Source organism: Chironomus tepperi, unplaced genomic scaffold (genome assembly GCF_022539635.2).
Source record: "Chironomus tepperi strain 1889 unplaced genomic scaffold, CSIRO-AGI_Ctep_v1 contig_93, whole genome shotgun sequence".
Lineage (NCBI taxonomy): Eukaryota > Metazoa > Arthropoda > Insecta > Diptera > Chironomidae > Chironomus > Chironomus tepperi.
Window position 1 is genome coordinate 1,890,900 of NW_027226215.1, and position 27,609 is coordinate 1,918,508.

Consider the following 27,609-nt stretch of genomic DNA (forward strand, 5'->3'; position numbering starts at 1 on the left):
AGTAAGGCATCATCATAGCTTAACACACGGAGTTCGTTCTCATAGCATAGTATATAAGATATGAAAAGCGCGCTCCATCTTCAACATCATTTTTTTTATTATATTTAATATACATGGTTGATTTAATGACTATGAATTTGCTGCTTTGGTAGCCATTAATGTCAGCAATACACAGAGAGTTTTGTGCGGAGAGAATGTTTTCGCCATAAATAAGGGATTAAAAAGTCAGTAATTATCATTTCTTGTTGTCGTTTTCTGTTGTTTTCATCCTTATATTAGACGTTTTTTTTATGTATGATGGTAATAAACCTTCCATGTCTGTCTTATGACTTAATTTGCACGGGATTAATTCAGTTTTTTTTTGTGCGTGCTATGGTTTTGGATACGGAATTTGTGAGGCCAGACAATAATGATAAAAACAACATAATTTAGGTCTGAAAATTGTTGTTGAAATGACTTTCTTTGCCTATTAACCCGAGCAGCACATGATTTTCATGGTTGTCATTTGGTAGCTACACAGCGTCGAATTTGCGATTATTGCAGCTATTTGATGACTTTGACAATTTGTGCTGATCGGGCTAGATTTAGTTTCTTTATCTCCCTGGTGTTTTAGGCATTTTAGGATATTTTTTTTGTTATTTACTTAAAAATCTAATAAATTTTAAGGATTTCTTTAACAGTATCACTAGAAAAAGTTTCGACTGTCTCTTTCAGACACAGCTGAAAAGTTACAATTCATCTGGCATTCTTAATTTTACATATTTAAATTTAATTAATTATCCTAATTTTCAATCATTTTTTTATTAATTTATATAAATATTACAGACTATTTTCAACAACTTATCACTTATAATTTAATTTCGCGTAAATTTCCCATAATTTATCATTTCTCGATTTTTTTTCTGTTTATTTGTTATATAAAATATATTTTTTTTCATCTTCATGTTTCTCCTTATTATTTACATTCAATGAACATCTTATTTGCCTTATTAATTACTCTCATTTTAAGGTTAATTATTGCCACGAATCATCATGTTACTCATCAATATTTTTACTATATATATATAAGAGATATAAGGTTCAAGCGATTTCAACTTATGTTGTTATTCCTTGTAGAAAAAGTAATTCTTAATTCTTACGTGCTATGCGATTGTGATGCTTAATTAAGATGACAAATTTTGAGACTTTTTTTAAATGAGATGGAGTTAAGTAAATTAAGCTAATTGTTATGCTTTTAAAAAAAGTTAAGTTAAACATTTATTATACTCATTACGCTCATTATATCATTATGCTTGCTTTCTGTTTCGTCGTTCCTTTATATTCGGTGAACACTTTTTCTTGATAAAGTTTTTATTTCAAGTTTTTTCTTTATTAATTGTAATTAAAAATTCATAAATTTGTTGTGCTAATGAGAATTGTAATTGTTTGAATCATGCAGTTGAGAATGGCGAATGGCTTGCATCTAAGATGCAGAATTAAGTTTTAGGAGATGAGAAGATTGCTTTTGTATTAGAAATTAGAGTTTGTTGTAAAATTAGTTTAGAAGACATAAAACTCGTGAGATACAAATAAAGCAGGCTTTAAGGTTCATAGAACTCTGTCAACGACCCAAAAGAAGTCGCTTGCGCAAGTGAAATTCTTGAATGAAAATGGTTTTTTTGGTTTTTAGTATTGATGCAAAAATTTTAAAATTCCTACCTGGAGCAAAAATCCGAATAAAATTGTTTGCATCAATGATGCGAAAATCATATTCATCTAAGCAGCTCCATGCGTTAAATTCCACTTTTCGCCGTAAAGCCGAGCACAAAACAGCGGTAATTGTGCTGTTAAGGCATGTTTGTGTATTGCCGTTATCGTGGCAATAGAGATGCGATAGCTATTTGAATCAGCTTTACTTTGCATCCTTTGATAGAATCATTTTTAAAATTACTGATGCGAATCTTACAATCTTCAAATTTTCATCATTTTAATGGAAAAATTGCTATTTTAATCATTTTAAAAGAGCTTCAACCATCTCAACCACATGCATACCTCACTTCCAAATTTACCAAATGCATAAAACTTTTTTTCCCATTTAAGGCATTCCTCTCATAATGCGAAATCAAAAATCTTCTGTTAAGAGCTTTCCATCAGAAGTCAACACACATTACAGTAAATTATTGTGGTGTGTCTTTTTATCAAGCCACACAGCCACACTTGAAGCTCGACTGAATATGACATTTATGAAACTATCTGATACTCATTCAGCACATTATCTTAATTGAATTCGTTTTCGTGTTAAAATTTATGTAGAAAATATGTGTGTGTGTTGGAAATGAGGTACTTAAAGAGGAAGCAATTTAGAAAATTAAAATGGTTTTTATTCGTGTCAAGATTGGATAGGATTTATACAGTCAGGAAGTAAACAATATTTAGAAAGTCTAATGTGTGTCATATCATAGATATATGATAGCTTAGTATATTGTTTGAATATTCCGAGAGGGGATATGTTGACACAAAAAATTTTGTGGAGTCTTTCAATTATCGCCATCATTCGTTAAAACTGTCACCATATTGTCTATTGATTTTCATTGATGAATATCTCATACATATCATCATAATTGCATATCTAGACTAATACAATAAAAATGTTAACTTTTTTTCCCCATCATATCGATGTAAAAAATCCAGTAATTGCTACTGCAATCCCTAACTACTATCCATATGTGATAGATATTATTTTTTTTAATTGGCAGTTTCAATGACAATTTTCAATCACCAAACTTCATATCGTCTAAAAAGAGTCTCAATATTCAATCTCTGGATCACATCCGCATAACAATTAAATTCTTTCACTCTATGGCTAAATTTTTACTTTATTATTTTCGTCACGTGGAAATGTTTTTTCTGTGTCAATTTATATGTTATGATTGCTATCCTTAACTCTAGAAAATTCAAAGGACATTGAGGGACGAATGATAGTCACTCATATAAATTTATTATTAACCTATTCCAGTGGTGGACAACCTTTTAATACTTGTTGCACATCTTGATTCTAAGCCTCGATTGAAGCTGCACATGACACATGATTTATGTCATTGTGTCGTGTCACACAGGTTGCACACCACTGACCTATTCTCATATTCTGCTTGAGGGATCCAACATTACTTCCTTAAAATATCCTTTTGAGAATTTTTAATGATGCAATTTAAATATTTTTTTTACCTAGCACAATAAAAAGCTTTTTTACTTCCAATCATTTTCGAAACTTTTCTTTTTTTGAAGGGAAAAAATGAAAATAAAATTTAGTGTCCGGATCTCTCCATTCAATGTTCAATTTTCTCTCTTCTATTCTTCATGTAATTTTTTTTTGTCTTCTTATATAATCTTAGTTTTACAGCCCGCAGATGAGATCATTTTTTACTTCTTTTTTTTCTTATTTTTTTTTTGCTAAATTCTGTTATTAATCTTTTTTTTTGTATAAAAATTTCTTTTCAACTTTCACTGTTAAGTATTTCAATTGAAGATATTGGAATGAGATGAAAAAAGCATTGTTTCTTTTAGAAGTACTTTAATATAAAACTACAGTCAGAGTTGTTATTTTTGGGATTATGCATGTGATGCATACTTCATGCACCAATGTGTCGTTGAATGGTAAACTTACTTAGAATTATAGACACATAAGAATGTCAAAGAATTATAGTACCTTATAAGAAAAGCAAAATTTTGTATAATTCACGTGCTTCTTAAGCTAAGTCCAGAGATAGGCTAACATGTTGCGATACGATTTCAAGGATTAACCGGCAGTATATGTACTAAAAACTCACATTTTAAGATTTTTTTACCTTTCTTAGTCTCAATAAAGGTTATTATTACTTTGGTTGAATTTTGAAGTTCCACGAATTTTCACAAAATTTTAATTTTTCGCCTGCTTAAAAGCATGCGATCTACTGCTCTACAACATGAAATTTAGGAAATTCTTAAGATATTCTGCAAGAAATACTCTTAATTTTGAATCATATGGATGAGAAACGAGAACGAACTCACTTTACAATAAAGGTTTCAAGCGTTGAGTGATATATTTCTCACATTTGTGTATGCCTCATTACGAGAATCAATCTAGCATGCCCAGATTCATTTGATTCTATTCAACAATCATGACATATTGCATTATCTATCATATTCTTAACTTTGAAACTGCAATCAGTCAATCAATATTAAATATGAGATCGTCAATTCAAATCAATGTTCCAATATCTATAATAGTCCACATGCAAATTTTGGTATGGACCAGATTACATAATCCCTTTTACTAATGGGTACTAATGATGTGCAGAAGTTACTAATGGACTTGTACAAAATGTCAAAGAGTCAAGTCACATTCTTAATTTTAACCTTTGTCTTATCATCATCATCAAATTAATCTCAACATCGACTGTATCCCAAAATAACAACTCTATCATGAAAAAATGAGAAGTGAAATTCAATTTTCTTCTTTCTATTAAATTCATCAAGTATAAAAAAACTGTCTCTTTACATCTTTTTTATATGTTGCTCAAAAATTTCTCATTTTTTTCTGCTTACAACAGCAAAAAAAGTATTTTATGTCGTTTTGGCTTTCTTCTGTCTGTTCATTGACATGACATTAAATTGAAGTGAAAATTAATTATCATTAAAATCAATTTTTCAAAAAAAAAGGAACTGCCATTAAATTAATTTAAAGTGAAAAACTGAGGACGGAAAAAAGCATTAAATAAATTTTTATGAATTTATCGTTTGAAGTCTAATGGTTTTTTATGGCCACAAGATTGTCAATTTTTCACATTCATTCATTGAAACTTGTAGATATCAAATGAAAGTTGTCGTGGGTAAGAAAAGGTTGAAAAATTGGAAAATGTTCCTTCATTAATTATATTTGGCACATTTCAGCTAATTTCTTACAGTTATCACCTTTGTTATAAAATTTTTTACAATAAAAGGTATTTCCTTTATAAAAATGGGTCTCAAATAAATCAAACTTTTTTTCTGTTACCGAGATTAAGGGTCAAAAAATAATAATAAAAAGTTTCTAACTCATTAGTTCAAAAAAAGGATTGAGATTCCAAAAACCAAAGAATTTCTATCGAAATAATCCATTAATCTGCCTTTGAGGCCCCATAAAATATGATAAATATTTTACGATCTAAATTGAATTTTCACATCAACACAGGAAAGGTTTGAACAATAAATTAAATGCAATTCTCAAATGAATAATTTTTTAAGCCACTTTAACGATAGGTTTTTCATATCAATATGTTCATCGCTCCTTAGGAGTTACGATTATGCATGAGTGTGTATGAGTGTTTATTTTTTTTGGAAGGAAATAAATGAAATTTATTATCTTCTCTATCTGCATGTGCGTTCATCTCCTGAGTGATATTTTGTAAATTTGAAGAAAGTCATGCGGTAATGCATAGTGATGTTGGACTTAATTTGGTGGAAATGATTTATTGCTTGTTTGAATTCCGGTGGATACTGATTATTAAAATAATTATGCATAGCAATTCTGATCAGTACATATTCGAATATTGTCACCTAGAGGCGCCTAGACGCAAATCGCAAAATGGCGAAAAAGATCGAACTTGTCAATCAATCTCCACTTGTTGCTTAGCACAATTGTCATCTCGGTATCTTAAGGGCAGTATTTGAATGTGTACCAATAGAGATAATGAAATGATCTACTTGATTTTTCTTGAAAATTTGTTTGTAAAACTCACATTAAAAGCTGCAAATTACGATAAATTCATGACAATTCTTGAAAATTACATGCTCAACAAAATCATTGACAATGCCAAGGAAAATTTAAAAGAATTAACTAGAACTGACTCAAAAACAAAGATATTGAGCACCAAAAAAGGCGAATTTTCATACAAAAAAAAAAAGTTCCTATCCTGTTAGCTTCATATTTCCAGCTTTTAGTCAATGACTTATCACTAAAACATTACCTCATGAACATCTTCTCACGTTAAAATATCACCAGATTTAGTTTACCTTATAAAATACTTTTTGAGATGTCTTATTACCTTACAAACTATCTTACATCCTAACCTTAAAATTACAGAAGATTTATATTTATTTTATCGACAAAAGAAATTTGTCAAGGAAGACAAATGCAGAGTTATTCACAAGTCAATGCTTAATCTATTATAATTAAATTACATCTAAAAACTTATTTCTCATATTTTACAAACGACAAACTTTTTTGAGGTTAACCTCAATAATAATTCAAACGTAACCAAATAGGAAAAGAAATGTGGAATGAACAAATGACTTTGGATAGAGAAAGTCAACCTAATTCATTTCCAATATGTCATTCGAATATGAAATGTAATTAATTTAAAATTTAAATTAATTTTCTTCAAACTGAAATGTTGTTATCTACTAAAGTTTTGCCTATATAGTGAATTATGTATATGTGAGGTTACTGGGTAAAGTTATTTCATCTGTTGATTGCTACCGGCATTGCTAATCGATGAGAATTCAATTAGTATGCAGTTATTGATTGTAGATTGTAGGATTTTGTGTTATGCTCTTAATTACTGTTGAATCTTGTTTGTGAATAAAATAATATTGATAGTATAAAGGAATAGTTTTAATCCAAGCAACAAAATGTATTGAAAGTTTTATTAGTTAGATATTAGAATCAAAGTCCTTGATATAGGAGCTTTTTAATTAATTGATGATTTTTTGGAATGCCAGTCGGATTGAAATTTAGATCAGAAAATCAAATATTATTGCTGATTATCTGCTTAGATTCGAATGTGAATTTAATTCAATGTTTAGAACTTGGAAGATTAATTCAAATTGTGTGTGACACAAGGCTACATTTGGCAGTCATTTAAAAACCACACGAAGTTTGGAAAGCATTTAAGTAAATCAGAGTTTGCAAAACCTCATTGTGGAGATGCATCTACTGGAATCCGGACCATCAAAGTTCTGCCAACTCTGATTTAGACTAACCTTCAGTAATTTATGTTGCTTGGCATTAAAACAACTTAAATTCGATTTTCAGGATTCAATTTTTCATTACCTATACCGAATGGTAAAATATATTTCTTAAACTAAAGTTTTCTTAAAAACTACAAATTTATAGCTGCTCTAATTAGGAATTTTTTGCACCGTGCGATGACGAATTTTCCAGAATTGTTTTAATTTTCAAATTTTGACTAATAATAAGCAGAGCTCGAAATCGAATCGGATTTTATATTCAAAAGTCCATATAAAATTAGAATCGACTTCGATCTCTGACAACAAGAAAATTAGAAAATTTTAAAAATTTAACAATTAATTTAGTTAGGGACTTAATTCAATAATTGACAAAGTTTCTTAAAATTAAGAATGAAATGGATGAAATTAGAAATTTTAAAAATGATTGAATTTGCAAAGCTTTAAATTTTTATGGCATAATTTATTGTATGAAGATCTTAATTCATCAATGTTTAATGACAATCACATGATGAAGTTTAAAAAGTCATAAAATTAGCTTGAAGTAATTTTCTTAAGGAATCTGTCAATGAATCTATTATTAAAAATTCAAAAACATTCGAAAATTTTCTTCAAAAGTTAAAACATTCTTAGAATATAATATTTTTAAGCAATTCCAATGAAATTATGAACGCAAATTAACGAAATTGTTTCCTTTGAAAAGCCTGGGGAAGTTTTGAGGAAGTTCTCAAATCTGAATTAATTTTTCTAAGAATCATATTAAATACTTAAATTTAAAGCAGATTGTGATTAAGTACTTTAGACTCCAAAATTTAAATTTTAAATTTTAATAACCTTTTCAAAATAAATTAATATTCAAAAAAATTACAAAAGTCCTCGTGTTATTGATCGAGGGACTTAAGCGCATTTTTGTCCCAGCGATCAGTAATTGATTAATAAGTCACTTCCAGACCTCAAAAACAAGATCCAGTAGGATCCAGGTCACTTCCAGAACTAAGACACAAGATCCAGTAAGATCCAGTTCACTTCCAGAACTAAAACACAAGATCCAGTAAAATCCAGGTCACTTCCAGACCTAAACACCAAGATCCAGGTCACTTCCAGGGCTAAAACCAAGATCCAGTAAGATCCAAGTCACTTCCAGATCTTAAAAACAAGATTTATATAAAACTTCCAAATTTAAGAACTTCATCATTTAACGGATTTTCATAATTCAAACCTCATAACGGTCAAAAAAATTCAAACATTGTTCAGTAAACACTGTAAAAACATCAACAAACATTGAAAAACACTGTAAAACAATGAAAAAACGTGTTGTTGTTTTTGTTGTTGTTGTAAATGAAAATGAAAAACTGTTAATTATAGTATTTATGCGTTGATTTGAAACTTCTAAATGACCGATAACCCAATAACTTGATAGAACGAAGCTATTAAAACAAACCAGAGCTCTCTACGATGTCTAGTTTTCGAGATCTCGCGTTTCAGCCGACCGAAAAAAGTGTCTTATTAAGCTACCTTTTTGAAAAAAATTTCAAAAATGCGCTAAAAATCTCATCTGTACACAAAGGAATGTAATTCTCATCAGAAACCATAAAATGACATTCATACATAAAATCAGTTTCATCCATTTACATCATGCATTATGAAAAAATCCAATCATTGTAATCACGTAAATCCACACGAAAGAGAGACAAAAAAAAAAATTCAATTTTTGATTTTGATCACATGAGTTTTTTATGTATCTGATTCCAATCTCCATTCATGTAATATATTTTATCCACAAGCAGAAATCTTCTTCACATATGCATGCTGAATAAAATGAAGTCCTATATCCTCCTATCTGTATTAATGTTATTACTTCTTTTCCTCCTTCTTTTTCGTCTTTGTCCTTAGTGCTCATATGCACAAAATTTTACATTCTTATTTAACTCTATCCCAACATGAACATGAACAGTCTTTTATTATTTTGTGAGAGACACAAAAAAAAAGCGCAATTGGGAAGAAAATAAAAGTTTGAAGTTGAAACTATATAGAGAAGATATAAAAGACGAAATGGAAATTATCATTATACAACCCGCGCGCGTATTTATATATTGGATTACATTTAAACCATTTTTATGACAATTTTACTCTCGTTCTTTCGTACGCTTTAGTGTTTAGGGGTTCTTAAAGTTTGGAAATGTTTTTGCTTTGGATGTTGACTTGCTTCGTTTGATAGTCTTGTGGGGATTGTAAAATTGTTTTGAAAGGATTTAATTTTGTGGGGAAAACAGGATGGTAGTTGCTCCTAACTGCACGATTATTGCGATATTTTCAAAATTTTCCCTAGAAACTTCTGTCGGAAATCAGATTTTCCTTCCGAAATTCTCGATTTTGTGACCGACCTATTTAAAACTCCTTGATGTAGAACATGGATGAAATAAAGTCAGCTAAATGTAAAGATAGATAAATTGTACAAACTAGATAAAAGAGCCAGCCACAGAATCTGGTGAAAAGCCTTTTGTTGTAATCTAAGTTCCACATAGAACCATGGTTACAGGAAGTACGCTGACTTAGAAATTTAACTCTGCAGTATGGCACTTGGTATTAATAATTGATAATCCATAAATAGCTTAAAACGCCATCTAAATGAGACAATGGACCAAAATTGATCTAAACTTAAGGTGCTTTACTTTAGATTTGAACAATTTATGGAAATGGTGTACTGAAGTATTGATACTACGTAGAAAGTGAGCCAAGAATAGTTTTGACAGCAAAATTTACTCTAATTATCTACTTAATTATATTCTTGACACAGTGTAATTTATTATTTCATTACATCAACCCTTAAATGCTCGAATACATAATCTAGATCAACTCCAAATTCTGTGCTAATTAGGTTACAGAAATCTCATTTCAAATTCAAATAAAAATCGTCCTAAAAAAGCCAAAATCAATATCCATTTAGTCTGTAATTCCTTAATATCGTCTATGACTTGACAAATTGCCAACCATCAATTCCCAAACTGCATTAAAAATTCATTCCAATAACCGAGCATTTATAAATTGTAACCTCAAATCTCAGCTCCATTTGTTTTCCGAACTGAAATATATGTACAATCTACACTTAAATTCTGATTTGTTTTGACAATGGCGGAAACAGCAAATAAAATATTTTTTTTTTAGCATTCTCATCCACAGCTTTTTTCAATGTTACAAATCTATTATCGAGGAGTGTGAGAGCAATAAAAGTTTTTTCTCTCACACTGACTGTTTATATGTTTTCATTCTGAATATTGAAATTTAAAACCCTCACGAAGACTTAGTATGATATGACTGAGGATTTTTAAGTGTAAATTTCATTGCTTTTGTTTTTTTCCTTTTTTCATACAACATAAAAAATGGAAAAAAACGGAGGATATGGATGTGGAAAAAAAAAAGTTTTCGACTATAAGTTAATAATAAAAAGCTAAAATCTCTCGCTTACTAGAGCTGCTGAATATTTTTTTTGTGCTCATCCTACTTTCTCTCTTTTGTTTCAAGTACTGTGAAAAATATTTTTTTAATTTTTGCATAACTATAAAAACATTATTTCTCGACTGAATTGTAATTCATAGCTTTTGTGGTCTCCTTGGCATTTTTTTTTCTTGTTTCTCTATTATTATTTAGTTTCTCGCTGTTTTGCAGCATCTTTTTTTATCTTGGAGGTTATAATTGGAGCAGTTTGGAGAATTGGTGGCAATTTCCCTTGAACTTTAGATGTCTAATTCGACCAATCTGACCTAAATTTCTTAGAATATTCCTGAACAGCACGATGCAATGAATTTTATTTCTCGTCTTAAAAATGCACTGAAATCACCAGCCATGGTTCCTTCACGTTTGTCACGTTTGTTCTTATTCCGGCCACGTATTGATGCTCTGGAAAATAAGTTGTGCTGTTCGCGAGGCAATGCTATGACAATCCTAGTTTTAACCATTTCCTCTGTCATGAAACTGTCTATTGTAAGCAAAGACTTTAGAATATGTAGCTGTAATATGTAACTTTTGAATATGTAGGACCAGGTTGGACATATATGCAATAGCATGACATGTCTAACTAATCCATTACGCAGCTAATCCATTAACCACCTATTTAACCCTAATCACCAATGTCGATGCTTAAATGATACCATGATGAATATCATCGCAGCTTCAACGAACTGGCTCTTCTATGAAAATGCGCTCTAAACCCAACTAAACAACTAACCATCTTTCTCCTCATTCATAACCTTTATAATGTTTTATGCACTAAAAACTTTACTTCCATTTATTTTCTCTTTTTTGTTTCTTTTCCGATTATTTTTTTCCAACATGATTTTAATTTAAATTTCTCTAGTTTTTGCTTGTTTATCGCTACAATTTTTTTCATATATTAAGGAAACAGCAGCACTAACAACAACAACAACAACAACTGCAAGTTTTGTGAACAACTTTTTTTTCATGTCGACGCTACATTCTTCCACGAATTTTTTTCCTATCCTTTTTTTATATGTCTCACATTTTTTGTGTGAAACGATGCGATCCATTTTTTGAAATTCAAATGCAGTCAGTTATAAAAAGAACATGGTACAAAAATTTGTTGGCGAACATGATAGCTTTTTTTCATGTTTTGAGGAATGAAAAGAGACGAAATTTGTCACAAAGGTGTAGTTTTTCGGAAGTTTACTCGTTGAATACGATATGTTAGACGAGAAAAAAAAAATCTGGCATGTTATGTGCTGTGATTGTGAAAGAATTTGACAGCATTGTGAATAAGTGATATGATACCATTGATGGAGATATTGAATTTTTCAGCACCTAAAATTGGAGCTATTGTATTACAAACAAAAGAGGTGCTTATCATTCACTAAACTCTATTCAAGTTCACAATATCCATGATAGATTGTAAATTTTGAAGCTCCCAATGCAGTCATAATTTATGCTAATCAAACCATCATCAATAATTCGTATATTCATTCCCAAAAGCTCTCAATCAATATGATCTGATTGTAATCCCCAAGGAACACAAAAATTAACTCTCATCAATTATTTCCGAAAGCACAAAATCTCAATTCACACATCATAATCTAACATTCAGTCACATCAATTACTTTATTTCTCCAATATTTATATTGATATGACATGGATCCTCATGCAATATTTATCAACCATCTAGTTAATTCAATTTTTGAATTCATCACACTTACTTAACATTCATACTCGATTTTAAAATTCAAATTTATTTATTCGCTTTTCTTTCAATTTTATAAAGAAATTTATTCATTCAGCTTTTATTTAAACATTTGTCAACACCATGAAGGAATTGTTTTCAATTCTCATTTATTTTATGTGCTTTTGAAGATGAGTTGGAATTGCTGGGTAATATGGGATGGAGGCGTATATGAGGTTGTGTGTTTGAAGACTCAATTTGGAAGTTCCAAGAGACAACATATTGAATTTACACGGAGTGAAGTGCCCATTTGGGGTCCATATGAGCTCCTACACTCGGGGTACCAAATGATTTCCTGGGTAGTCAGATCTAGTACCCAAATGTGACTACTAACGTCTATAACAACTTTTGAATTAACTTTTCTTAAATTACCCATCTCTCAACCTCTACATAGCCTCTACCCAGGTCATGACCCCTTTTCTATGCTAAGGATATCATCAACACCATCATTAAGAACATATCACCAGTTTTCAAAGCCTATAACACCCCTAAATCTTACTAATTATTTTTAAAAACCTTCAACAATTACCCAAAAAAACAAACTTTATCAGATCATTAATCTCCATTCCTTAACCCATCCATAAATTTTCTCCATAACAACTCTGAGTGAGAGTGTTGAGTAATGAAAAATTATTTGAACGTTGAAAAAACAGAAGGAAAATGAAGAAAAAAAAGGATGAAATTTCTATTCTTATTTTGTCTCTTACTTTAAAGGTCGATCCTTATTGAGAACATTAAATCAAGAGCAGAACGAAAATTTATTTGGACAACTTCTTGTAGTCGAGGAGGGAACTTATTTCTGTTGTTTATTGATTTAAAAGGTGTAAATATCTATTAATTAATAGACAACAAGGTGCTTAATTTAATTTCTTGTTTAGTAATAATTTAATTGAATGTTTGAATGCCGAAATAGTTGATGAGGTTGAAAAGTTTATGGTGCTTGCTTTCGCGTGCGACACAATCCGGCAAACACGGCAATAAAACGATGGACTAACGACTTTGCTGTGCTGCTCGGGTTATGAATATTAATATACAAATCCCGAGCGTCACTTTGAACACGAATTGCATTTTCTGCCATAATAATGGATCGAAATCAGCAGTCATAGTCCAGTCGGGGCAATTTCGTGTATTGCCGTAAACACTGTGACCTAACGAAGTCCTAGAATCTATAATGTGATGCTCGTGCTTCTTTATTTTAATGTAGCAATTCTGCTTCACGAGCGTTTCGGTTTTGTGGTCGCAACATTACATTTATTCACCATATTATGACAACCAACCAAAGTATTCAGTTCAATTAACCCATAGCAGGCCATATCAGTGATGTTAACCCATGAAAACCAAAAAAAGATCACCGAGGTTGAAATTTATGGCCATCGCTATAAAACAAAAATTTCATTTTGAGAAAATTAATAAAACACAAAAATGACAACTTCCTTTACAAAACTGCCAGTGTACAGTATGTGATTACGACATAAATTATATTAACCATTGCCCCATCCTAAAGAGTTCAACATGAAAAACAGGTCAGATGTCGTTTTGTGCAAATAAATTTTATGTCTCTTTTGTAACATTACAGAATACATAAAACGCAATTAATAACAACAAAAAAAAGTAAGAAAGGGGACGAGGGGATGCGATGTGAAATCTTTTCTTTTCCCAAATGCACTTTTAATTTGATTTCAATCTCAATGGAGAAATTCATCTTCTTTTATCCGCATCCATTTTGCAATTGCTTTTATTTTCTCTCTCTCGCAAAAGCCATGCTTGGAGACAGAACAAAAAGAAAGGAAGTTAAAGCACTTTCATTATAACAATAAAATAAGAGCTTTACACGTTTTTAATGCTCTTCCCAGCATTGCTTTTTTTCTTTAAAGAAAACGAGAGTTGAAAACTTTTTCTGTTCAAGATGAACTTTCCTTCTCGTAAGATGCTGACATGCTGTTAAAAATTCCCCAAACACTCTTACCATTCATATTATGATTCCTGATGAAAATAAATTTCTCTTCTATTTTTTCTCTCGTATGCACATGAATGAGAATTTATGTGAATATAGAATCTTTAAAATGGAAAAAAATACATAACTGTATATTAAAGTTTGGAAAGAATGTGAGATTGAATTTGCGAGTTGTGGAGTTATAGAAGATTCATGAGCTGAGCGTATTTTGAGTAAACTTGTTTTATAGTTTGTAATTCTAATCTATATTAGGATTCGTATCTGAGACTTATACAGGGGTTAGTTCAGACATTAACATTATTTAAGACTGGCTATAGTAAACTCACTAATGCCAAACTAAGGCTCAGTAAATCATTTGAAAATTTAAAAAATTGTACCTGAGACATGAGACAGATGAGCTTTGATCAAAACTGGAAGGGCTTTGTGATTTGGGGCTCTAATGGACTCGCTCTCTAAACAGGTTAGATGAGTTAGTTAGATGAGGGTCTATGGTTTCTTCTTTTCTTCATTGGCCGTTCAAATCAACTATGATCGTAGGCCTTTCTTAGTTGGCGTTTAATGCTGGCTCTATCACTGGCTGTTCTTTGTAATTACAAAAACCTTTGCCAAATATGACTAGGAATAGAAGAAAATTCAAGATTTCAAAAATTTAAAAAAATTTAATATATTTTAATAAAATTCTCTTACCTCTCTCTTGGCACCTCCACTGAAGTCTTGACTCCAGTGGAGGCGCTTTCACATTGGAGTCCTGTTAACTCTTCCTCTGATCATTTAGTAATTTAATTCAAATGATAAATGCTAGTCAGTAATTATGATTTGGGTCTTTGTGTACCCAATCGTGTAAAATATCAGAGCTCAAAGTTCATTCAAATTTTGTATGGAAAAATTGAATCAAGTGTGTTAGATATTATACCGAATTCGAGTCTACTTCGAGTTCGAGTTTAACACTAAGGCTAATTCTTCAAAGTTCATTCTAAAACGACACACAGTACAAGGAAGAATTCAAATGGACACCGAACTATGTATGTAGATGTGTCTTGTGAATGGCTGTCTAATACACCCCTGTATCGTCCAGCAATAATACTCTGTTAGATCCAGAAATTCAGATCAGCAACCTAAACTCTATTAGTTCATTGAAAAGTGATCAATAAAAGTGCAAATGCAGTCTGTCAATTCCTATCTTTTTACTATAAAAATGGTTATTCAAAATTCACTCGAATGCTCTTATTCTATCTACACAAAAAGTGAGTGTAAAGTGCAGCTAATTTATGTATGAAATGATAAACGAAAAGAGCATAACGTATTTAGAGAATAACAAACTTTTCCCATAATCAAGGATAAAAAAAATGAAAAATTTGTAAATATATTTTGTGTGGTGTATTTTTAAGCATTCAACTCGTCGCATTATCGCTTTACAAAAAAATGCGAGCTTATCGAGTTGATTTGCTGTATTTTACGGGTGCTTTTTTGTATTTTTTATGTTTTTTCTTTTGTTTTCATATAAAATTTTTTTGTCTTATATTTTGCTATCTATACTTCTACCATTATTTAGGATTTTCACGCCTAAAAAGTTTTACATCTTTTTCAGTAATTTTTACAGTTTTTTTCTTTGTTTTTATTTTCATTATTATTGTTAAATGGGTTAATATAACATTAACCGCTAAATTTTATATATATATATATGTATATGCATTTTTGTTAATAACTAATTAATGTATATACCTTAAAAATTCTACATTATTTTTATATCCTATTATCATTAATCATAAATTAACATGCATACACACCTAGTGTCGGTCGTATGGATGTGTGGATTTTTGTTTAATAATATTTTCATTTATCTTCGTAATTAATTTCAACAATAAACGATCTTTTTTTTATTAATTAATAAAAACTTTTTTTATTGTTAATAATTTCTCATATATTACAGTTACTCACATGGTTCCGAAAAATTGCGTACGTGAATGCATGAATGTTTATATTTAATGAATTTGTAATTTAATATGTTTGACTTGCAATATTTTATATTATTGCCATTATCTTTTATTTATACAAAAAAAAAATGAGAGTTATGAGACAAGGTGGGGAGAGACAGTGGATGTAATATAATACGCACATATTTGCGACACATTTACATGTTGATGTTTATGTCAATAAAGGAGGAAATAGAAACAAATGTTAACAAAAAGATGATGGAATATGGAGCGGTCATGGTATGTAAAGGAATATCCGGAAAATTTCATTTATTGATGTAAATTAGGGTCAAAATCAGCGGTCGCGTAGCTGTTTCAGTGTACCTTTAAGTCTTGCCGTCAACACGATGACGTAGCGTCTAAGTTACGACTATATTGTGGCTTTAACTCTTTGCAAACCCCAAATGGACGAGTGATCGAGTGGCTGTGTGAATACGGTTTAACAAGTTTTAGACAAGTTAATATCTAGTGACTAGTTCTGAGAATATTTTGTCCACTTAGGACAGAATAAAGCAGGATTCGGCCAAGAACAGACCTACATTTCATCCATTTTAAATGCGTAGGCCTGCAGTTTTCGGTTAAACCTTATAGTTCGTCCGAGGGTGCAAGCCTGTATTTTTGTCTCCAGACCTGCAGTTATGATCGCGACCTAGATTACAGTCCATAGTTATAGTTCCATCCATGATGAAAACTCACAGAACTTTTAATTCAAAACCATAACTTAATGTTAACTTAACAGCAATGCTAGTTTGCTTTACAAAGCATATCGTACGGTCAATAGATTTTTATTTAAATCCCAGCTGAATATGAACAAATAAGAAAGGTAAATGTAGCAATTTTCAATTTATTTAAAAAAAATTGCTGTGAATAATCCATTGTTATCACAAATAACATTTACAATAATGTTCGCAGGTGTGATGCTATTAATATTTATACAAAGGATTTTTGAAATATGTTTAAATTCAGACACTATAATTATGGAATTAAATCGTTGAAAATATATTAATTTTGAAAATTTAAATTTTTGCATTAGGAAGTCTTTTATAGAGAAATCTAACCTTATAGTAGTTATTAAGCTTTCTGGGATCTGGATTTTAGCTCTAATAACTTAATAATATTTAGGAGCTTTTTATAAGCCACATTGAGTTCAGAGTTCATTTGTAATCTACATGGACTTCAACTTTTACTTTTTACTGTTCATGGAAGAGTGAGATTTGAGGCATCAAGCCATATAAAAATGAATCAGCCAGAGTGACAGATAGTAGTCTCTGTGGATAAACAACAGACCAGAAATCTGGAATCAACAGTCTGTTTTTATAAGATAGGGTTTAATATCTAACAGAGGTCAACATTATTACATAATTTGAGAGAATGTTGGGTCTATATTACTATGTGTACCCTAACGATGCTTACGTTAATTAAGATATGTATTAGAGTATTTAAAGCCTCTCATCTAGAAGTTCATTGAATTTGAATCACGAGTTCTCAGACCAAGAGAATCAGACTTTATAAACTAAATGAAAATAAACTTTTGAATTTTCAGAAAAACCAAATATTTTCCACAATTCAACTTTATTTTCAATTACATTAAATCTCGAAACTAAACTAAAACAAGATAAATTTTATGGCTTTTTTATAATAACAATGCATTCAGCCATAGACTAAATAATGCAGAACGTAATGTAAAATTATATTAAATAAGTAAATATGGAAGGCATATCCAATATCACAAAGCATATATATTTCCATAGAATTTGTCATATATGACTTTCATCATATTAACATCATTGAAATTATCTCATTTACTTTATCCATCCATTCCACCCACAATATGCTGCCTATACATTGTTATTGTTGTATGTCGTACAAATAGGAATCTCGTTTTTTTTAAAGCTTTTGCTCCCTTTTGGAATTAGATCACTGTATATATGTGGAACTTTTGTTGTACTTTTTGACGGCATTTTTGTTCTTCCATTCTGCCATTCTCATCACATAAATATCATCATTATTTTTATTTTTTACCGAGCCGCAGAAAATTTTTCTCTTTCTGTGTGCTTTTTTTCTATAAAGCATGCCATAAAAAGAGAGAAAAGAACGCTGTTCTTATTTCAGCATTAAAAGCATTCTTTTGCAAGTCTTCATCACTTTTTAAGCACATAAAAGCATTTTTTTACTGGTTTTATATAAAAAAAATATGAGGAAAAAGAAGAACGTAAAAAAAAATGTGGAACGGCATGAAAAACAATCAACAGAAAAATATTTTCATTATGTGGAAATGACGAATATCATAGATAAGCTAAAAATAGAATACTTGATGATTTTTTTATAAACATATTAAATCTTTAAATTATTATACATATTTTGCCACTGAGATCTTATCACATTTTCTTCGCTCTTCCGTCGCTTCCGTTATTTTTTTTTTTTCACTCTTATGGAATATTCATAATCACGCACGCAATTTTTTTTGTGTCTGTGGGTGTCGAACAAATAAGCTTCATGTTGGAACTTTGTGAGGATTCTTTTTTTTCGTTTTTTCTTTATTTTTAATTAAAATTTTTTTTTGTTCATCATAATATCACCTGTAGTTTTTCTCTTTAAATTTATTCATGATTTTTTATTTAATTTTTTTTAAGTTTATTTTTTTATGGAAAGTGGAAGGTTTTTTTTGGTGTGGATAGTTTTAAGACTTTTTTGACTTTAAAGAGGATCTGATGGAATTTACTCCAACTTGATAGGGACCTACACAGCTGACAGACTTGGACAAGCTTTTGTTTGACGGTATTAAACTAATTGTTCGTTACCTCGAATTGTTTTCGATACAAAATAACCGGTCGACCATGAGCGCTCTTTATCCAAGTCATTCAAGTCTTATTCAATCATAATTTTCAAAAGCCTGTTTCAAGTTCCTTCATAACTACTAATTCAATTTGATTTCATTTCCACTAGCTTTCCCGAATAACACAAATTGATTAATTAATCAAAAGTCTGCATCTAGGCCTTTGTGACTCTGACTTAGTGCTTTATTCGACTAATATTCAGCAACATGTTTGAGTTACGCTGGCCTGAGATTTCCGATCGATTAACCGACTTCTGCTATTCGGTTTTTTATTTGAAATTTTCTACTAGCTTTTAAATAGCTGTTTAAGGCTTTGGTCGCTAGAGATTGTTAATTAGACGATTACTTAATTAGACAGCTCTTGAAATAATTATTTCGAGTTTCAATTAATTTGAAATTTAACGAGATCTGTCACAATGTTGCTCTGTCATTAAATTAATTTACCCACACTATTGCTATGTAGAAATCGATAACGTCATCGAATTATTCATATGAGCCTGATAATTACTCTAGGTATGATTAGACAATTAAGTAATCAGAGATTTAGAAAAAAAAGCCCGAGTGACATAAATGAAGATGGCTTCGTCATGGATATTTTAAATCTCTTGTTGCGGATGCAATTATTAATATCAAATGGTTGGCGTCCAAATGTTCTGTTCGGGTTCATCCTAAAGACCTTCTGAATAGTTTGAAAAGTACTATTTTAGGTGTTTAATGTTACTTTATCACATTTACAGATTTATCACCTTCCCTGTAGCTATTAATCTATAACTCATCATCAGTGAAAAAGGAAATAAAGGTTGGTAATCAAATACTTTCTATCCGTGCCTTTCTACCACTTAATTATAATACTTAAAGTTCTTTTTTTACTTTAATGATGACAGAAATTTACATCATTAGATCATAATCTTATTGATGAGTTCAGAGCAATACCCTTGGACCTTTAACTGACGTTGATATAAGAGTCTCAAATGTCTATTCTAAATTATATTGACATGCTTCAATATTGAACACCATAAAGCCATTATCAACAACTAATGATATATAAATGACAACAAAAATGTTACTTGACACGAGATTTATTTTTGGAAAATTTAGCTCGAGGAAGATTGAATCATTTAATTTTGATTGGAATAATTTTAGAATAGCTCATACTTTTTAATGCTTTAATGTATGAGTTTGTAGCTTTAAAGAAGCTTTAGCTATTTAGATCATTGAAATTTAGAGCTGATGTAGGACGTTTCACAGATAAAGAATGTTTAACAAGTGAGGGTGTGCAAGACCACTGCACTGAGTCAACCTACGGAATTACAACCACTCCATTCATGAAATTACTGCCTGTAAGTCTTTAATGGAAGGCTGTGGAGCCGCGTTTTTACTTTATGTATGTCAGAACTCGAAAGTCGTCTCGATTTCATACAAAATTTGAGTTGACTTCAAACTCTGCTACATATGATTCGAAAAAGAACAATTGAAAAATTTTCCTGTCGAGTCTCGGACTCATGATCTTAGGGTCAATATTGCAATAATTAGGTACCAAAGTACTAAACCATTCCATCGAGTCCCTACGACTCACGACTTTGAGCTTGTAAAATGTTAATATATTCAAGAAAAATTCCAGCAAACTCCAAAAAGTCTCAAATTTCAAAATAATCTCCCCCAAAAAAACATTCCACAATTCCGAATATTTCCGCTATTTTTACTTTTTAAATGTTAATTTAATTAAAATTTCTTTATTTACGTTAGTATATAATTTTTTTTCTTTGATAATTTTTCTTCATTTGTCATTTAATTTCCTAGTGAATCACTTTTTTTATTTCATTTTCACACCTCCATGCGCAAACATGAAAAGTTATTAACTTTTCTCATCATGTTTATCTATGAACATTACATTATGATGATATTAATGTTATGTACTTTATAAAAGATTCTGTTTACATGTTCATCATCATCCCACCCGTCATCTAATTTAATTTTCATTATTTATATTCAGCCACTGAGTGAATTTTTTTACTTTTTTTTTCTTCTTTAATTTTTTACTCATATTTCATGTCTTTAAGTATATCATTTTTTTTGTCTCTAACTTGAACACTTTGAATTCTTCATCATATTATTATTTTCTTTTTTTTTTGTCTTAAATAATGCAGTAATTTAGCCTCTTTTGTCTCCGTATTTTTTGTTTTACCCTAAATTTTTTTATTCGGTATGTAAAATTCGAGAGAAAATTCTTCAAAATGATGTTCTTACGTTGTGCGAGTCGAGAAAAAGGGGGAGAATGTAGTCGTGGGGGAGAAAGAGAGAAATGTAATTGCTTTTATGTGATGTAAGAAGGAAACAAAATTAGAACCCAAAAAAATTTATCGAGCGCCATAAATACATGTGTCAATAATAACAATTTGCCGTTCTCTTTTGTTTCATCTTTTTTGTTTTGTTCTAATTTTATATCGAATATTTTCAGGATTAGAAACTTGAGGGTTTTGTAGCTTAATGAACTCAATTTTTATAAAAACTAGATCTAATTTCATTTTATAATCTGAGCTTTACGACGCGGCAAAATGAATATGCCGCTTTAAAAATAGGCATTCCCTAAAAAGTGCCTCAAATCCCAAAACCAAATGGTGTGATTTCTTAACTTGATTCTGAATTCTACTGAATCTGAACTGGGGCCAGAGTCATTAGGGTCTGTGATCAGATTTTAGTTCAATTCCACGCCTTGTGTCGTTCGGTAGATTATCATCACATCTGGCCGTTACCAAGACAGTGTAGCTCGTACCCTAGCTTCTATGATATGCTGCTCAGGATATTTACTCCCCAGCTGACTAAGATGCTCCGAATTTGCTCCCGAAGAGTTTTGACATAATGTATTGTTAATAATAAGGCCTATGGTCGTCTAATAACTAGGCTTTATGTCTAATTGTCCACTCTGGACGCTTTATTTGTTCAAGATTATTTTCCTATTATATGCAATGATCACCTAATTATATGCATACTACTTTTAAGTTCGAAACTAATCCATTGATATCAAATTATCAATTATTAAATACAGTTGACTCTAATCCTCAATTCTAGTAAGTTTTTGTTCAAATAATTAGAAAATTGTTTTGTGGTTCTATTGGGTTACGAACCCAAGATTAACATTGATTTTGATGAATGTTTGTAGATTCCAATCTTCAACCCACTGACCTACATTTGGTAGATTATTAAAAATGACCAGAATCATTGATATACAATTGAGTGCCATAAGATCTTCTTCAAGTTTCTAACCCTCAAAAATATATATTTTTCACATCAATTTAACGAAAAAGAAATGATTTTTGTGTTTATATGTGTGTTACCGAGAGGGGGAGAGAAAAATTTAGCGGCAGCATTGAGTAAGCAAATATTTAGATGATGAGATTCTTTATTATCTCAATCTCTTTTCCTCCTTTTTTTTCATTGAGAAATATTTCTCTCAAAAATTATTATTTTTTTTTCTTCATTTCTTTTAGCTACAGCTAGATCCTCAATATATATAACAAATCGATACGCTATAGCAATATTATATTAATGACACACAAAAAAAAAGAATGAGAAATGATTTGTTTCGATAGCATTAAGGAGATGGAATTTGATTCGCTATTTCATTTCCATTACATTTCCCGCACAATGAATTTCGATGTAATCGCAATAACGTGAAAAAATGACGCAATTATTTATTTATTTATTTATTTTTTTCCTTACTTTCGCACATATACCTAAGGTATATGTCATTTATGTATATATATATATATATATAGATTTTCTAGTTCTATGCCTTAAAATTGAATTATTGATCATTAATCTTTATTATTGTTATTCTTATATAGCAATAACGTTGACTTGATTTAAAATCACGATGATTAAATGTCGTCAGCGGTTAAAGGATGAAATTTGGTGCACTAAATAAGACTGCTACCGTTGAAATTATTGTAAATAATGTAAATATGATAAGGCACAGTCGGTCAACCACCATTGCTGCAAATTTCCAGTCCTTTGTTATTTCACTTTTCTCATCTTCACTTCGTAGCTGCATTTTTTTTTATTTATTATCAGGTTTTTTTACCATTCATTTTGTAAAGCACAAAAGAATTTTTTTTTTCATTATAATATTTTTTTGCATTACGTATAATAAAGATGAGAAAGAAGATCCCAAAAAGAATGGCATGGCATGAAGCATTGGGGGATGAAAAAGACAAACATATATTTTTTGTTAAAAATATAATTATTTTTTTTTTTTAAAAAAAAATATGCCTTTGTTATTGAAATTGGAAGTGGTGCTGAAATTGGAATTAAATTTTAATTTTGTTTTTTTTTTTTTTTTTGGAAATGTTTTTGTGAATATTGACAGCGAGCTTATGGAGTTGAAATTGTTATTTTTTTTTGGTGAAGTGAAGTGGACTTGAGTTTTTTGAGGTTTTAGTAGCTTTTGTGGTTGAGCTTTTATTTTGAGGCTTCAAAAGCCTGAATTGTATGAGTTAAAAATTGTGATTGTTTTTCCTTAATTTCTGAAAATCCTGAAAGCAATTTGTTTTCAATCCTAGGCGTAAATCAAATGGAAGCTGGAACAACTTGCAAATAAAATGTTAATTCTTGATGAAAAAGTTACGAAACTTCTTTTTGTAAGAGCCTTAAGCATATTATTTAACATTTCACAAAAGCCATACCTGAATAACACAAATCGGGTAATCGATCCAAAATCCGGCACCAATCGTAGTGACTCTGAAATGGAATTGGATCTAAATAGAATCCGGCATCAAGTTAGTGTCCCGGCAGCCTGAAACGGATTTTCGATCGATTAATCAACTTGTGCTATTCGGGATATCTATCGCTAACAGTAACTAGGGTATCATACCGACTTGGTGTAATTCAAACACCGAATCCATTTTTTACATCCACATGATACGAGGTTTTTCAAAATGGATGTATGTAGTTTTCCAACATACAACAGAAAAGTGTCGGACAGTAAAAAATGTGAACTCAAGCAACATAAATGAAGAAGGTTATAACTGTTGAATCTCTTTAACACTAAATGGAAGTCGTCTCTTTTGGCAACCATATGGAAACCACACAGAGCTGGGTTCCATTAGGTGTTAATACAAGAGCTTTAAAGGAGCCTTTTTCACTTGTGTTGCTCGGGTCCGTATAATAAAAATTGGGTTTGGTATATAAATATTGCAGCAACAGCTTCTTACAAAAATTAAGCTCTATTCTATAACAACATGCTACTCTAATCAAAAATCATCGAAAAAATGAATCAAGCCAGTAAAAAAATGTTGACAAAAATCACAAAAACTTCATTACACACAATAGATTCTCAATTATCTTTGCACCGCAATAAATTTCAAGGAAAAAAATCTCAGCAACCTCACAAAATCATCTTTAGTTAGCTCATTCCTTTCGATTCAAAATCACCAATGACATCCAACTCTTTCCATAATATTCGCTTCCATAAATCCAATAAAAAAACTCTTTTTTCCAACGAATGTTAATCTCAATAAATTAAAATCTAATTCCTTGTTGCCATCATCCAAAACAAAAAATAAAAAAAAAAAATTATCAGTAAGGACAGCCAAAACTTCCATTTGATTAATAATTATCTCAGTTTAGTTAGGGGATGTTTACTTATTACGTACGAAGGTTGGGGAGCTTGAAGTTGATTTGGATTTTGTATGGAAAAGTCGACTTGAGTAGACTTGACTTCGAGGTCTAGTCGATTTAAATCGACTCGACTCCAAACAAAATTCGAGTCACCTTCAAGCTCTGTTGGCGACGGAGGGTAAGTGAGATCTAAACAATAGAAATTCCAAGAAATTCCATTTGTTCACTTTCGGAAAAAGTTCATAATTCCATAACGTAACAAGTAAACAGTCCCTAACATTAATTTTTCCTGATTCCTTATGCTTGTTGAAAATAAATCAACTGCCACGCGTAAAGCTGGTAAACAGTGAGATTATTAATTAAATGAATTCAATTTTTATCACATCAGTCAGTAGAAAAAGGGAACGATGAAAAAAGTATCATCATTGAGTCGAATGGAAGAGGAAGCATTTTAAATAACTGTCGTAGCGGGTATCATTAAGGCACAGTGTACTAAAAAAAAAGTATATGAATGAACGCTGCTAAGCAGACGCATTTAGTAATGAAAGGCATATAATAAATGAAAATGTGTAAATCACTGAAAATTATTTTTTTTTTTCATGCAGTAAAGCATGAGAATGGAAGCGAAAGGATGGAACAAGACGGAGTAAGAGAAGAAGAAATTTTTTTTATTTTTTTATTTATAGATGAACGTTAGTCGATGAAAGGAAGGAGCTACATGAAAATAATGACAATGATATAATCTTTAATTTTAGAAGGCAGACCCAAATAGATTCGCTGATGTTGTTAAGGAGCTGATATTTCTTTAATAGAATTTAAAGAAGTTACAGTCTGTATATGTTGAGCAGATGGAAATTTTAGAATGAAGAAGTTTTATTGCCTCAATCTATATCTGCTATTTTTCTTATTTTTTTTTTGAGAAATGGAAAGAAGGAAGAATTTTACATAGTTGCAGTAACAGCAACAGTAGCAGTGGAAAAAAGCAAAGAAAACTAAATTTATAACCTATAAAATATGCAATTTAATAGCTGCAATTTCTGGTTTTTTTTGCAGAAAACTTCCAGTTCCGATTAGTTGAGCTTACAGTAAATAAAAGTAAAAGCATTGGTACGAAGATAGTGGATGTTGTTGAGTGATTTCATAGTTGAATGGGAAGTAAAAAGATATAAATTATTTATGTTGTATGCAGAAAAAAGAAGAAGAAAAGCTTTTAAGCTTCCATCATTTCAGAAATGAGAAGTTTTGTAAAACATTAATCGCTAGTCATTGTGCATTATTGAGATAGAGTTGGTATGTTTACTGACTTGCTGCTGGAAGCTCTTCGTTTTTATGTTGATCGTAAAATTTTCTGGACATTGAATGTAAATTGTAAATTGCAAGTAAAATGTATCTGCTCGATAGGGGCTTTACAGTTATTACTTTAAGAAGGGGAGAGGGGTTGGGGGTGCAGGATTGTTTATTCTATTTGACGTTCGTTCTTCTGTAACGCAATAATTGAACGGCCCTTTGCGAGTTGCTAAGTTTAGTTGAAAAAATCAAATAAATCCCTCCTTCTCTGTTAAGAAGGGAAGAGGGGATAGCGTCTTTTTATATAACACACACTTTGGGGTACTTTTAATATTGAAAACCCCTACAATATTGAAGAATTTCGATCAAAAATTATGTCCACCCCTAAAAACCTCTTCCTAGATAAACCCCAGATTCAACTATTCCTTAAATAGAGCAAGAATATCAACAAACAAATCATTATGCACATTGTATAGGAAAGCTGCATAAACTTTTCATATCTCATTAATGGACTAGTGCTGACGTAAAAATTTATGGAAAATTGACAATGATGCTTCTGTTTGTTCAATATTTTAATGATGATGCTTTTTTCGGTAGAAAGCTTGTAGATTTTGAATTTTTGTCCTAAAAAGTCTCTCATGCATATTATAATTTACTTTTCGAATTATCATCATATTACATTCCATGTTCTCAACTAATGAGGATTTAGTATAAGTCCATCACTCAAAAACATCCACATGGATCGTTAACCTGTGACGTCAAACATTTAGAAAGAGGGATAAGGGACGGCTACGGAAAAGGAATAGAAATGGGAAAGGTTTAACCAGAAATTTTGGATAGGGAGGGACAATTTGTTGGAATGGGATTCTTGTAAAGACCTATCAACGGTATATCGTTTGGAATACAGTTGTAAGAGTAATTCAGAAGATGTATAATTTATATATGGCTTTTTGCCACAAAGTTGAATAACCTCCGATAGCTCAGTGGTAGAAACGTGCAACTGGAAATCGTAAGATGTGGATTTGATCCCCCTGACTGGACAAGACCTACTGAAAAACGATTTTGAGCTACATGATATTCAGCAGAATCATTTTAAGGAACGAAAGGAAGGGAAATTCTAACTTCAATGGACGTCAAAAGTGAACGACTCCAAAAAGCTCTCAACAAAAAAAAAAATTAAAAAATTTGTTTAAAGAGAAAACTTTTCTAGCCGGAAAAGTTGCCTCCGTCTGCATCGTCATAATTTTTTTCAGAGGTAAAAGGCCTTCACAAACTTTTTGATTAGCTTCCCCATAATTTAAACAACAATTTCTTTTCTATCATAAAAAAATTAAGTATATAAAAAAAGAATTTAATTTCTTTAATCCAGCAAGACCTTTTAAAGCATAAAATGGAATATTATTATTTTCCTTTAATCTGTTCTCCATATTTTGCTTCTTATTTCCTCTCGTTTTTCCTCTTCTTCCATCCTCCAACCTATTCTTCTTTTGTTTGAGCGAGAACAAATTTTTTTTTTCCGGAAAAATGTAATTAAATCAATTTTTACCTTTGTAGATTAATAATAAAAAAAATCTCCATACATCCCACATCTTTTTTCATTCATTTATTCCACTTGCTCTTGGAAATAAACCATTACCGCCATTACACGAGTGAGAAAGCAATGAAAATTGTAAAAAAGAATCTCTTTTTTTTCACGCTCCACATAATGAAAGCAATAAAATATTTTGACTTTGGTTAAATAATGCATAAAATT

At 30.6% G+C, this 27,609-nt stretch overlaps 1 protein-coding gene across 1 annotated transcript in view; it reads right to left on the reverse strand.

The window, feature by feature from the left end:
• Positions 1-22,848: 22,848 nt before the first annotated feature.
• nAChRalpha7 (nicotinic Acetylcholine Receptor alpha7) overlaps positions 22,849-27,609 on the reverse strand; it is a 140,922-nt gene continuing 136,161 nt past the window's right edge. Inside the window, exon 14 of the mRNA XM_070635760.1 lies at positions 22,849-22,998. Within this exon, the coding sequence (XP_070491861.1) occupies positions 22,849-22,998 (150 nt within the window). The remainder of the gene's footprint in view (positions 22,999-27,609) is intronic.